This window comes from Athene cunicularia (assembly GCF_003259725.1).
Source record: "Athene cunicularia isolate RWA chromosome 2 unlocalized genomic scaffold, athCun1 chr2_part1, whole genome shotgun sequence".
Classification (NCBI taxonomy): domain Eukaryota; kingdom Metazoa; phylum Chordata; class Aves; order Strigiformes; family Strigidae; genus Athene; species Athene cunicularia.
The window spans coordinates 139854183-139869260 of NW_020799095.1; the positions used below are offsets into that span (position 1 = coordinate 139854183).

The 15078-nt window shown below is 39.2% G+C and overlaps 1 protein-coding gene across 1 annotated transcript in view; it reads left to right on the forward strand.

Annotated features, from left to right (window-relative positions):
- Positions 1-1655: 1655 nt before the first annotated feature.
- The window catches only part of DEPTOR (DEP domain containing MTOR interacting protein), a 53390-nt gene continuing 39967 nt past the window's right edge, over positions 1656-15078 (forward strand). The window contains exons 1-4 of the mRNA XM_026841515.1: positions 1656-1669; positions 4746-4924; positions 6943-7066; positions 12744-12922. Of these exons, the coding sequence (XP_026697316.1) occupies positions 1656-1669; positions 4746-4924; positions 6943-7066; positions 12744-12922 (496 nt within the window). The remainder of the gene's footprint in view (positions 1670-4745; positions 4925-6942; positions 7067-12743; positions 12923-15078) is intronic.

Genomic DNA, 15078 nt, shown 5'->3' on the forward strand with positions numbered 1-15078 from the left:
AGCTGAGTGTCATGGTTGACATACCTGAGGGAAGGGATGTCATCCAGAGGGACCTGGACAAGCTCAAGAAGTGGGTTGTGTGAACCTCATGAGGTTCAACAGGGCCAAGTGCAAGATCCTGCACCTGGATTGGGGCAACCCCTGTTACCAATATAGGCTGGGGGATGAAGGGATTGAGAGCAGGCCTGCTGAGAAAGACTTGGAGGAAGATGAAAAGTTGGACATGAGCTGGCAATGTGTGCTCGCAGCTGGAGTAGTGTCCAGCTCTGGGGCCCCCCAACACAGGAAAGCCATGGACCTGTTGGAGTGGGTGTAGAGGATGGCCAAAATGGTCAGAAGGAAGGTACTGAAAGGCTGAGAGTTGGGGTTGTTCAGCCTGGAAAAGAGAAGGCTGTGGGGAGATCATATTGCGACCTTTCAGTACTTAAAGGGGCTTATATGAAGGAAGGGGACAGATTTTTTTAAGAGTTCCTGTTGTGATAGGACAATGGGTAATGGTTTAAAACTAAAAGAGGGTAGATTTAGATTAGAAATAAGGAAGAAATTTTTTATAATGAGGGTGGTGAAACACTGGAGCAGGTTGCCCAGGGAGGTTTTAGATACACCATCCCTGGAAGCAATCAAGGTCAGGTTGGACAGGGCTCTGGGCAACCTGATCTAGCTGAAGATGTCCCTGCCCATTGCAGGGATTTGGACTAGATGACCTTTATATGTCCCTCTCAACCAAAACTATTTTGTGATTCTGTGATTCTATGATATATGCATATGCATGTGTGTGTGTATGATTGCCTCAGGAAGATTAAAAGATGTGAAGGAGTGGAGCACAATATGAAAGTCTTCATGCTATGTTGTCTGTTGAGTGCCAGGAACCAACCTGTTCCTTGCACATTTTTACTGAGCCTTGCCAGGATAAACATAGAGACTATATAGGATGTACTAGGAAATGGTAGATGAATTATTCAGAAAATCACCAAGAAGAGCAGGAGGCTTTTTGTCTTTTCATGCATAGAAATCATGACTGGATGGTGCTCTGCAAATTCTGTGTTAGCCAAGCAGAAACTACTAGACTCAATAGAGGGAAATAGCTGGGTGAGATATTTGGACCGTGGTCCAGTTAGTGACATCATTACTGTCTTCAGCCAGCGGGCTGGTCTTTTCTGGGGTTTAAAAGGAAAACTAGACTCCTGTGCAGGCACTGCCTTTGCAAAAACCTTACCCATTGGTTCAGAAAAAGATGCAAGAAACTTCAAAATGTGTATTTTCCCTGGTGGAAAACAAACTGCAAGTTTTCATGTAGCTGCAAGAGCGATTTCTTCCTAAGTTAGTGCCTGGTTCTTCATTTCTAGGCAGAGATTTTTGGTTTTTCCATTATCATGACTTCTGACAGTTGGCAAGAAAATGCCTAATGGCCTCTCAGCAAAATAACATTGTTCCTGATTAAATCTGAATACACTTACTGCAAAGCAGAAGCAGTGTGTTCTGGGTTAGCCTGTTCATGCTACGCAGAAGGAAGGCACTTTTATTTGGAGCAAGAGTCCCTACATGTTGTTAATTAGGAGCAACTCCTGTTTAGACAAGCCCCCAAGAAAACTCTCCTGGCATTCATGCTTGCAAATACAGACTGTCTTTGTTTGTTGTAAGCATGAATAAGAGCCATGGATATCAATTTGTAAGTATTAAAGGGTTGCATATGCCTGTTACAGTTCATAGGCAATTGCTCAAATGCTTTCATTCTCATGTTGCTTTCTGCAGGGAGGGGAGACTGAGGCCCCAAGTGCAAAATCTGGTAGGTAATCTTGAATAATATATGGAATTATATATGGATGATGTACTGGTGTACACAAGATTGTTTTCTGGTCTTAAGCTATTAAGTTGTAGAGAACGGGACAACTTTTCACAGGCTTATTGAATCAAGGTGTCCCCCTGTCACCCCTTATTTGCCCTCTGCTCCCCCTTTTCCCCTCAAACTGGTCCGGGTTTGGCAGTGAGCTAATTCTTCTAAGCAGCTCTTGAGAAAAACTTCTTTTAGCAAGAGAAATGTGACTGGTGTCATTAGGTCTTTTCCAGTCATCATGTAGGCTAGCTGATCAAGAGTGATTAACATTACTTAAAGGGAAAACATCAAGGTCTGTTGGTGAGAAACCTGTTTCCCAATGCCAAGGGATAAAGAATTTACCACTTGACTTGAGCATTGATTTCAGTGTGTAGCTGCATTCACTGCTACATTTGTTTTCCTTTTTATCTGATTTAATTTGGCTCCTGATAAGTATTTTTGAACACATTTGTAGAATTCCTGCCTAAACCTTTGATTTGCATACTGCAATATATGCTCAACAACTTCACCTGAGGCTTTCATATTTGTAGTTTACACAAGGTACAATTTCAATTTATTGAGCTACTTCTCCTCCATACAATTTTGGTTTTGTAGAGGTGAGGGAGCCCAGAAGGATAGAACAGCATACACCATCAGGGAGAAGATATGAATTCCCTTTCTGTTCTTTATTCCAAATAAATTAGCCTGGACATAATTCATTATGGATATAATTGCTATAGACTGCAGAAGTTCTCACTTCCATTTGGAATTTGTGGATAAATTTGTTTTTTCAGGTTTCTTGAGGCTTATGTGGTCATGCTGTGTTTGACTTAATGATTTCGTAACATCTTAGCAAATTTGGATCCACTTTAGGAAGTGGGTGGAAATAATTAAGATAATGAAATTTCTATGAGTTTTATGAATATAGGCAAAAAGGTATATAGAGAGACCCTATAAATTCTCTGAGTGAGGAAAAAGGTTGTAGTGGGAACCTATGTACTTTGACATGACAGAGAACTTGAAATATTTATAAGCCCACCAACTGTAGGAAAGCTTTCAGTCAGAATTTAAGACATAAATACTCATTTCTGGGGCTCTTGGCTACTGGCTTTTTTGTGGAATGACAGATCAGTCCTGGCATACTCCTACGTGATGTTTGGACAAAGAATTTCATAAAAGGGAGTTTCCCTTTTGTATCAGATGAATTCCATCCATTTAGACTTACACTGATGACTGAGAGCTGGGTCGAGCCATCTGCATATGTATTATACACTCACTCCCTAGTTTTGTTCTTGCAGGTTATTGTGCGACATAAGACTGGATGAACATTAACAGAAGCTGGAATATATTTTAAATGTACAGCTCCATCAGACGTACTGATAATTGCATGTTCTATAATTAAAACTGTGTAGGCTTTTCTTTCTAAGTATGGCAACAGCTGTTAGAGCACATCTGGAAAATATGATTTAAGCAAAGGTATTTTAGCTTGGAGAATTTCATAATACATGGAATATTTACCAGAACTTCTTTCCAGAATGTTAATTGGATTTATCAGTATTTTTAATATAGAACTCTTCATTTTTTAATGATGTTTGCAAAGCTGATTTTGAATTCATATCACAGATTGGTCATTCCAGTGTAGTTCAAGGCTAAATGCTGCAAAACACACATTGCTTTGCTACTATTTTAAAGTAGAATCGTACGTAAGCCTTGTCTAATGCCCTAATAATATGTTCTTTAGTGATTTATTCACTGATTTCCCTTTCTTTGATTCTAAAGAGAAATAATTGTTTCATACTGCAATCACATTGAAAAGAAAATCAGTTGGACTCCTGCCCTATGTTTCTTGAGGCTCATATTAATTCCCTTCTACGCTATTTCCCTCTCTAGAAAATAGAGATAGTTATAACCCCAGCAATTAATACAGCATTACCTGGAGCTTCTTTGAAGTCAGTGAGAGTGTTTACAAGGTAGGATCCTGGACACTTGAAAATGAACAGCCCATCACTGTGGTTTCTATGGTTTCTTCAGAATCAAAAAACCAGAATTATTAAAATTATTAATTAAAATGGAAACAAGAAAGCAGAAAACTTTTAAAAACTTTAAAAAAACCTCTATCCATTAATTCATTGATAATATTACTCATTTTGTTCATTTGGAAAAATTGACTAAAAGTAAAGATGCAGAATCCCAGTAAAGTTACCTTTACTAACAAGGTAGTACTCTCATCAGGATCTTGCATTCTGTCTCAAGCATCTCAAAACCACCCAACCAAGTTGCTTTCAAGGTGATAGGGCAGATTTTGCAGTTAGACAGCATTTACCAACAGTTCCCCAAGTGAGAAATCAGGTCTCCTTTATTTGGAGTGGAAGGCAACTTTTAATGCTAAATATTATTGTGTTGGAACAACTTTGTGCCTGAATTTGAAATCATAAATGCTATGTTTTGTGCAGCTGGAGGCAAAATGCAGTTATCCAGCCAAAGAAGAATCTACATCAAAAAAATGAATGAGATATTAAAAAAAAAAATCTATGGCAATGATACCACAAAATTAAAGAGTTATGTGGAATGTATTAGTGGTAATGTGGGAAAATTAATTCCAAATTATTAACAGTTTAACTGACTTACAGGAAGTATTTTAATGGCCTTAGTATGCGGTGGTGTTCTTCATTTTTTAATCTTTTCTACTGGGCAGAAAACTACTTTTTCCAAGTGTGGGGTTTAAAGTCGTGATAAATGGTTGCTGTGGATTGCCTGGTTGTCAGAGTCCAGCGCTGGACATGTGATGGAGTCTCTTCCTCTTCCCTCCAACACCTGCAAAGCTCATCCTGTGAGCAGGGATTGGGTGCATCTGCTCCACTCTTGTCCCACTCTTGCTAGTTACAAAGGCTTTTTCTTTACACATGATATTCATATGATGATTTGACCCCAGGCTCCGACTGCATGAAGAAAAGGTCATTAAAGATCGGCGTCACCACCTTAAGACGTACCCGAACTGCTTCGTCGCCAAAGAGCTGATTGACTGGCTGATTGACCATAAAGAGGCCTCAGACCGAGAGACGGCAATTAAACTGGTGCAGAAATTATTGGATCACAGCATTATCCACCATGGTAAGTGCAACATCAGCTGATAAAAGGTTCTAAGCTAAATTTTATTGACTCCTGTGAAACAGAGAAATCCTGCTCCTGCTCTTCAACCAAGTATTGGATAGGTGGAATCCTTTCCCTGCCAGAAAGGGAGCATGTCCCTTGAACTGTGCTGCTCCACAAGGTCACCTGTGTCCTGAGGGGCATGGAGAGGCTGAAGAGGTGTGGAGTGACATTCCCCGTGTCAGTACAGAGAGGGCAAGTCACTGGAGACTGTGCTGCTGCTTCCCTTCCTCTGGAGCAGCCCCAGCTGGATCCTGTCCCCTCTCTTCCCACTGCCCTCACCTCCCTGCTCCCCAGAGCACAGTTTTCCAGCTGAAAAACCCATCTGAAAAATCAGCTGGAAAAAAAGGTCATTTTTCTCACGTGGATTAGTTCTCTGGCCCTGTCCCTCACACCAGCTGCACAAACATTCGTGCTGGTACAGCTGCAAGAAAGTTAGTGGTCTGACTGTGCCCTGATGAATTTTCTCCTAAACTTGTTGTCTATTTGAGATCTGTTCCTTTCAGCTTCTTGAATAACAATTTACGCTGATGAAAAGAAGACTTCCAATTCAGTGGTAGCATTTAGTTGCCTTTTGGTGCACATAAAGGCTAGGGAGCACACAAACAAAGAAGATCCAAGCCCTTGCTTTCAAATGTACAGTATTACCCATTTCAAAAAGGCAAAAGTACCATTTGTTTCTTTTTTAAGAGAAAACTGAGCAACCGCGAACAGACAAATATTGACTTTATGCAGGGGTCACTGTATGTGCAGCAATACTGCTGCTATCTGCAATATATTAACGACACCTTAATTAAAGTAAGAAATGCACATATTGAATGAGTGCCACTTCTACAGCTTCTTCCTGGCTATTAAATTAAAATTCTGGGTTGTTATGGAAACTGGGACTCACAGTAGATAGTTAAAGAATAAAGTAATTATAGGGTATTCAAATCTGACTACTTAATCCTCTATTGAGAAAATGTCAGTGAAGAGTTGCGTGGATGCCTGAGTGACTTAATTTAATCGAGCAATGGATGTTTTATCGCTGAATGCTTGTTTAAAGTTTTAACAACCTTCAGATGTTTTCTGCCTCAGGATCCAATTGCACACTGTAACTTCCATACAAATTTTATATATGTTTGTGTATATATTACTCACAGAACAGGTGTTTCTTGAAAGTGTTCACGTATTGCACTCAAATTTAATAAAATAGTTTGCGAAGTGAGCTAGTGTAAATTCAGAGAGGTTCAGTCAGGTTCTGTAGGATTCTCAGAGCATTCTTCCAACTCCTGTGTCAGGTAAAGGGTGTAGTGTACCCACTTCTGGGGTGCAGAAGGTCAGCCTATGTACGTGGGATGACAACTCTGCTAGGAGCAGCTTGGTTGGGATACCTTTCCCATTAGTTTATGCCCTTGCTGGAGCTCTGTTCTGCATTTACAAGAGCCCATCGTCAGCTGCTGTCTTCTAAACCTTATTTAGCATTTCTCACTGTGCTCCTGTGGTACCTACCATTTGCTAGCTGGCATGGCAGAGGAATTGAGACAATTTTAATAGAGCAGAATGCTTTGATTTTAACTGTTTCTGCGGCGAATCTCAGGTTTCCTACAGTATTGCTCAACTGATAAAAGTAACTTTAAGAAGCTTGCCAATACTTAAATTATTTGGGGTTCTACACTGGTGACCTTTTAAACAAACCATTTTAATCAAAAGGTTTTCTGGGTATATAGCAAATGGATGCTTTTTTGCTCTTCATGTTTGCAGTAATCCTCACAAAACTGATAAACACCTATCCCCCTCACCTAGAAATTTGGTTACGTATCTGAAAGATTTACCAGCCTTTCACTGGTGATTAGAACTGAATAGAGTTTTATGCTCAGAAATACAAGGGGTTAGGCTCCATATGTGCTCGCTTTGAAGTTCAGCAGTGATACCTTCTAAATGGATCCTCAGCTCCTTAACTTTGATATGAAGAATTTTTCATTTATTTTACATTTCAGTCTGTGATGAGCATAAGGAATTCAAGGATGTCAAACTGTTCTATCGCTTCCGAAAAGATGACGGGACGTTTCCCCTGGACAATGAAGTGAAGGTGTTCATGAGAGGACAAAGACTGTATGAAAAGTATGTTGCATTCAGTATCCATAATGTGTTGATAATAGTACCGAGGGAGGCAAATTATACTTCTTAATTTATTTTTGAATAGTCAGAGGCTTTCAAATCATGCAGGAATGGGTCTGGGTAATTCTGTTACTTTAGTTGGTAACTCTTCTCCCTCCTTCCCATTTCTCTTTTGCTTTTCTACTATGTTCACTTGTAGCATATTGTTTAAAATGATTTCCAGTATTTCCTGATGTTCTGGGTTGTAAATACATCCTATATGAGAACCCAGTGTAAATTTAAGCCCTTGCACTCTATTCTCCAAAAATAATTACTAAAGGATGACTTGTCATGTAAAACTGTAATCACAAGACCTAAACCGTTAGTACATCAAAATGCACCGAACAAGTGGCTAAAAATCTGTTGAGGCTCCATACCCACAGCTTCATCAGGAGGTATGATTTTAAATAATAGTGAAATTAATCTTCAGTGTTCCATTCTGCAAAGCTTCTACATCAGAAAGGTTATATTAAAAGTAGTTGCAAAAAAAAAAAAATCCCAGCCAAGTGCATCTAAGTAAGATTTGAAAGATATGATTATGCTGAGATACTGAATATCCTGCTGGATGACTTCCATCAAATACCTAGGCAGTTTAACCAAACTTCCCAATCTATAATTAATGGTATTTTTATTCAGCATGTAGAGTTTGTGACACGGTACTTTCATCAGAGAGAATGAATGCATGTTGGCATATGCTACAAACTAATGCAAAAATTGTGATGTGTTATTTACCAAAAAGCTTGAAGTATTGCTCTACACTGAATTCTACCCACTACTGCTCGGTTAGAGCAGAAGCGTGCAGCAGGCAGGAGACATGCTGTGTTTTCTGGCTGGAGTAATTTTGTTTTCCTCTTAGAATAAAGCACTCAGGAAAATCTCAAGTTTAAAAGCTGATAAATACTATTTTCAAGGTTACAAGGGTCTGAAGGTCAATTTGGTAAAAGAGCAATTAAACTGAAATATAAACCAGTAATTGTAAAGGCCACTCTTTTTGTTGCATCCATCATATAAACTCCCTGAGACTCAGTGACTGTGACTATTTAAAAAAAAAAAATACATCACATAAGACACAAGAAAATACACCACTGGAAAAAATCCTTCACTGGGACAGATGAATTGAATCACCCACCTCCAAAATCCTCTGTGCCTTACTAAGCTCAGCATTTGCTCCTTTAGACTCCGTAACACGCGGCACCTGCAATCCTGACCCATAGTACCATAAGCCAATCAGTGTGCTTACAGTAGCAAACCTTTTTTTTCTAATTGTTTTTTATATTTCTTTTTCTGTTCTCCTGTGAGACAAATAATTTTTTGTTGGTGAGGCTGATAACAGTCCTCTGCATGAAAGAAGCCATAGTGGAAAGAACTCTGTTCTACCAGTGTCCACTTCCAGCCTCATTTCTCTGCATGGAGAACTATACCCAAGCCAATGTCTAGTGTCCAGTTTGTCCAACACCATACCAGCAGAAAAATGTTCATAACACTATGGATTGTTCCCATCTTGGAAAAGGAGTTAATGCCAAAAGCAGCATCTATATCTAAATATAACTGCACCCTCATGAGGTTGTTTCTCCTTGGCAATTTATCTAAAGGGTTCAGAAACTTTTAAAACCAACCCTGAGTGCTAAATATAGTCTAGAGCAAAAGTATATGTCATTTCAAAACCAGTCTGTGACAGCCAAAGCTAGTAAAAATTCTCCATGGATCACTGGAAATATTTTATATTCATGTGAGATAAGAATGCATACCTGGGCTATCTGGGCTTCACTTTGTTTATTGTAGCAAAGCCAGCGTGCAGAGCACTTGGGTTTCATTAGGTGCCTTGTCCATGCATGCTTATTAGCAACAATTTCAGTTTCACTGAATGCATTTTAAACTCAAAATCTAATACTGAAAGGCTACTACAGAAAGAATACATCCTACATACTACATTTCTGCAGTGAAATGTGTGTATGTCTATGTGTAATGTATCTGTTGTATTAGTTTGCTGATATTGTTGAAAAAGAAAATATTAATTCAGTGCAATTAAAATAATTATTAAATGGCAACAACCAGAGAAAAGTATTCATGCACAGATTTGAAGTCACTCACCAGTATATTCAACTTGTTTATCAAAATGTCTGTAGGCCTAATTTCAGGAGAAATGCAGCTATGCCAAAGGATATCTATCTGAATCCAACATATTTTAAAAATCTGTCTAATTTTGTGGATGTTCCTGATCTTCACTACACTTTGCTAGTTTGAGATAGACATTACAGTACTGTTTCCTGCTCTTCTCCACCCACCCCATTAGGGCTGGAGCACTGTTACAATCAGAAGCCAGCGTGGTTTGTATGTGACAAAATTGCAAACATGTTATCCAACATCAGTCCATGCAGATCTGTACCCGCAATGGGTAAAATGAGCAAAATGCTTTAGGAGGCTCAGCAGGTTGTTGCATGGGCAGAGGAATGGATGCGTTAGGTAGGTTCCCTGCATTCAGAGAGCTGTTTTGGGTAAATGGCCTGTGCTCCCCTCTGGAGCACGGGAGCAGTAGGGCTGTTCCCCACAGAGAAGGTCCCTTTCCCTGTCTCCCTTCTGTGTGACCCCAAAGCTCCTCCTAGCCTGAATTCTCCTCCTTTGTGGCATTACCTCCTTCATCTACTGTGAACATATTCAATGTCTGTACCTTAGTGATTACAAGATTTAAAATCTATCTCTGATAGTATTCTCCCTTCATTTGCACTGAAAATCATAAATCAGTTCAGATTCCCTGCACGTAATTTCAAACTTTGGTAATCCTTTCTGTGAGCATGCTTTGAGCTTCAAGTTTATAACTAGAGATGAAACCTACTGGATTTCCTACAGTCTTGTCTGGAAATTCTTGAGTAGTTTACTAGGTCCAAAGATGGTATCAGTTTTCATGCTCTACAGGACTGACCGAATAGATTGCATGAGATAAACACGTTTCCCATTCAGCAAAACCCTCCCTGCAAATCTTAAATAAATCCAGCAAAGACCTTTCATAGCTTTTCTTTTTTTTAACAAAATCAAGTTGTGCAAGCATCCTATTTTTATGATGTTTGCAATTCTCAGTAGGTTTTGGTCAGGCACACATTGTTGTTTCTGGTGCAGTTGGGTTTAGGAGCTATAAGTCATCTCATGATGCTGACTTCAGCTGAGATGTTTCAACCAGATTTCATAGTGAATGAAGTGCAGATTTATGGTTTTAATTTCAGGAAATAATTCAGGTAATTTTGAGACTGCATTCTTTGAATCACTTCCATTTTAACTTAATGGTGGTTAAGTCAAATTTATCCTCTAGTGCAGTTATTTAGATAAAACAAAATTTTCTTTGGAAAATGTTTGGATTTCAGTGTTTGGCTAAATACCTTCCATTAATGCAGGATAACACCAGTTTTAGCAAATAATGTGTTTTGACATGAATAGCTTCATGGTTTTTTGAAACAAGGAGAAAATGGAAGAGTTAGAGACAGTTTCCGATTCTGGCTAATGAAAGGCCAGGTTTTTGGCTATGTAAATTGGTGCAGCTTTGTTGACAGCCATGGAGTTACAGTGATTTACTTCAGATAGCGATGTAAGTCTATGGATTGCTGTTTCTGGGTTTGTTAAACTGTCAATTTGTCATGTCTGTTTGTTCACAAGTCCAAATCCTTTGCAGTGCTATTCTGGGCACACACAGAAGGGTGTGAAATGTCAAGCTGAGTGTTTTTCCACTTGATATTTTTCCAAATTTCTTTTGTGTCTCTGTAAAAATCTAACAATTAGCTTCTCTTTTTCAACGACCTCTCTATCTTCGACTTCAGTGAGTTGGTCAACTAATTATAGACTCATCAAAGAACAATTAACACAATCCTAAGGATCTTTTATTTGTTGTCTGCTGAGCCTGGGTAACCAGTTCTGGGTAACCATGTAGAAAATGGTACAAAACAACACGATCTTTGGGTTTGAATTTTTTTCTGGGGGGGAGAAAGCCTGGTGAATGAGACACATTTAATGATGGTCCCTTGGAGCGCTGTCTCTATTAGCTGTGGTTAGTGTGGAACAAAATGCTGTCTTGCAGGCAGATGCTTGTAAAACAAAATATGAAAAAGAATAAAGTCTGGAGTCAATACCTTGTCCCCTGTGGCACATACTCTTGCTTTTGGCCTCATCCTTCAGCTAATTTTGACTTCCTTAGTCCTTACCCAGTTCAGAGGTGCTGGCAATGATGCACCAACATCTAAGAGCACTCTTATATCTGCCACTGACATACAGCTGTGGCTGAGCAGCCTTTGCCTGGTTTGATGATCTGTTGCCTGGTGGTCAGATCCAGTCAGTTGAGGCTCCTGGTTAGCTCTTGTTAAAGTCAAGGGAATAAATCTTTCAGGTGAAATCACAAGGGCTGGGTCCTGTCAAACCTCCTCATTGTAAATTCAAGTGAAAATTTTGTCTATGTTCTTATGGCACAGACTTTTCTGATACCTCCCAAAATAGGTGACATTATATTCCACGATCTCTGGACTTGCTGGCTCTTCAAAAGCGATGGCCCATGTATGGATTCAAATTCAAAGTTTGATCAGAAGGGCAAAGCTTTCAGTATTTTCCTGTTGTTGTTCAGTTGTGTCCTTTATTTCAAAAGGGTGAAGGGAAGGGGCTTAGTCTTACATGGAAAAAAAACCCTCATGCCATTCTTGAGCTGTTATTTTAAGTCTTACCACTAGTCCTATTACTAAACTATACTAAATAAAATGATTATGAAAAAAAAAATATTAGTAAATATGGAGGTTATGGTGCTCAGTCTCCCAACAAAACAAAAAAGAAGTAGGATTCTTTATAGAAAGGGAGTGATTCTTATTTCTTCTTTCAAATTGTCTTCTCAGTCAACTTTACTGTTGCATTAACAAACTACTGAGACTTTTTTTTTTTAATGCTGGATCATTTATGTATGTTACTTGAATGGAAAATAATTCTATTAGTGTATTTAAGCTAGGTACATACCAGTAGCTAGGAGATTTAGAGACACCTCAAGGTGTCCCTCTGAACTCTGGTGTTACATGGAACCAACTGAGGCAGAGACTCTGAGACTCAGATGTCAAAATGAGTTCAGGTGTGAAACTTCATTGATTGCAGCTGCATCACTCTGTTGGATGCTAAACATTTATTAACCACCAAAACCACAGAACTACTTTTTTTTTTTCCTCTTGAATTTTTCTGCAGCTGTTCTGAAGCTTATGGGGAGAATTTTCAAACCACCTACATGACTTCAGGGCATAGTTCTGCTAACTGTAAAAATTAATTTTTGAACACATTAGTCACAATCTGGTGCTTTTAGACTAATTTTGTTTCCAAGTTGATTATACATTGACTTTTAGAGAATCTAAAGAACTAAATAGGTGAAATGTGAAACTGAAGAACTTTGTTTTCTTTTAGGGAAAAAACAAGAAGGCAACAACTTCACACAGGGATATAAAGCCTAATTTTTGGACTAAGCAGTTATAATTCACAACCTAAATTTAGATTAATAGACTGAGGAAAGATTTAGTAATCAGTGAAAGGTTCACATATGTTTGCTTAATATCAATGAGGTTTGCCAGAATAGATCTGGAGTTGCTTTTTGAAGAATCATTTTCACTACCAATTTTCCCCCGCCCTGTAACAGGCTGATGAGTTCTGAAAATACCCTTTTGCAAGCCAGGGAAGAGGAAGGAGTCAAGTACGAACGGACCTTTGTGGCATCAGAGTTCATTGACTGGCTGATCCAGGAAGGAGAAGCCACGACACGGACTGAAGCAGAGCAGCTCGGCCGCAGGCTTTTGGAGCACGGGATTATACAGCACGGTGAGAAATCTACTGCCAGGTAGCAAAAGCTACACTTTTTAAAGTACTTTCTTCAGGTTGGATTATGTGGAGGGGCTCTTGTCTTCTTCATCATAGTATGTCCAAGTTCTAAATAATTTCAGGAAGGAGTCTAGCTAACTTATTTAATAAAAGAGTGACTTTTTCAAAAGCTTGTCTTAGTTCTGAAAATTTTGCCTCAAATGCAGAACATAGCTAGAATTTGAGATTGCATAAACAACATAAAGATGTGGATGAAAATCAACTCTCGTATTCTTGTGGTAACTAACTTGTAAAACTTGTTACCAGCAATACGTAGAATTAAGGTAAATAGCTTTGTAAGGAGCAAGTAGGGATTAGAGTCATAAATTTTCTATGTAGAATAAAAATGACAGGTTCTGTATATTGTCCTACTTGAGGACAGGAGCAGAGCACAATCCAGTGCTAGAAAAGCACCTTTCCTCTTAGTCATGTTGCAGAGTCATTCTAGAGTATTTGGGCAAGAAAGAGGGTATCGCTTTCAGCTGAAGTGTTATTGTATTTGTCCTGGTGTGTAACTTTTTGAGGCAGGAATGAAATATTTCTTTGTGGTCCATCACCTTGTGGCTGGCAGATGCACCTTCACCTAGGAGCTCCCTCCATTAAGGGTGGAGGAGACACTTTTCTCTCTACTGCCCTGAGGGTGAAGAAGTGAACACCCCTGGCACTAAAGACTATTTTACATGTTGTCATAATTTACTCTCAGTGCAAGTTGCCCTTCTCTGACCACACGTTCTCCACCATAAACATGTTGAGGGGCATTCTGGGAGTGATGAAGGGGTTCCCGGAGATGGCAGAACAAGCTGGCAGTAGCTGTTAGCTACGTTGCTTAATGCATAACGGGAAAGTAAGCAGATCCTGGTCATCCAAATGTTGTCACATCAACACTAATTCTGACAGAGAACAAACAATTCGTGGTATTAACAGGTTGTTAATATACAAGCTGCTAGATTGACTAGGTTGATTGTTGCTTTGTGAGAAACGTCATTTTAAGGAAAAAATGGGGGCATAAGCGACCTGCACAGTTCCTTTATGGTTGTAATCATGCTCACATTATCTTTAGCTTCCAATTACTAGGAGCTACTTCTGAATGTTTACAGTAATCTTCTTCCAGTTCTATAATTACCTCTGTGCTTCCTATGATTTATAGAATGCCAACTGCTTGGAGCTTGATGGACAGGGAAGGTATGCCACCCCTCCTCTTTATAGCAGCAATGATTTCATTCCTATTTTTACCCAAGCGTTTTCTGTGTATTATATACAATGTAAACTTTCCTAAAAAAAAAAAAAAAAAAAAAATGCTATTGGTGTTTTTGCAGATGAAATAAAGTCAGAACTTGACATTTGGTGCAAAGATGGATTTACTTTGGTACTGAAATCTCTGCAGAGCTAAGAAAGTCAGGATGTGGCTTTAATTGCAGATCAACCATTGTTTCATTAACTGAGGCAAATGCTCAGCAGTTCACCTTGTCAGGGAAATAATTTAGCCCTTGTCAAGATGGGTTTCTGGGGAGATTCCTGAGGGACAGTGGCCCTGCTCACCTTTATGGATTGCCCCAGCCAGTTTTGCAGATTTGTCCCCTGCCCATCCTCTTCTAGCAGACAAGAACACATGCAAAGGGTCTTGTTACGGAGAGGTTTGAAACTCATGAAGTGACTGCAAATGGGGCACTGGGAATTGGTTGATGGCTGAGGAAATGTCCTTCTCACTCCAAGGTACCATCATCTTCCTCACGCAGCTTTTATCAGGGCAAAGGTAACTCAGTGGGGATTTCATACTGATTTGATGAGGAATCTGGAAGTAAAACATCACTGCGTGATGTCCTTGAGATTTATCTTTACAAGTGGTCATGCTAAGAAAGAATTCTCCTTTGGATTTCACTGATGTGTCTAGGTAGTGTTAGGAATAAAGATGCGGGTACTATCAAAATTAACACAGAGCTGATTTGGGATTCACCTTAGCAACTGAATACAATCTGTGCATTTTGAAGGTTCATGTAATGCTGGCTTCCTCTAAGAAGGGAGCTTGAAATGAAAACCCCCAGTATAGAACTGGAGTTATAAACTGTAAAACGGCAGGTTTGGTATTCTCTTTTTTTCCCCCCTGTCTCATTGAATTC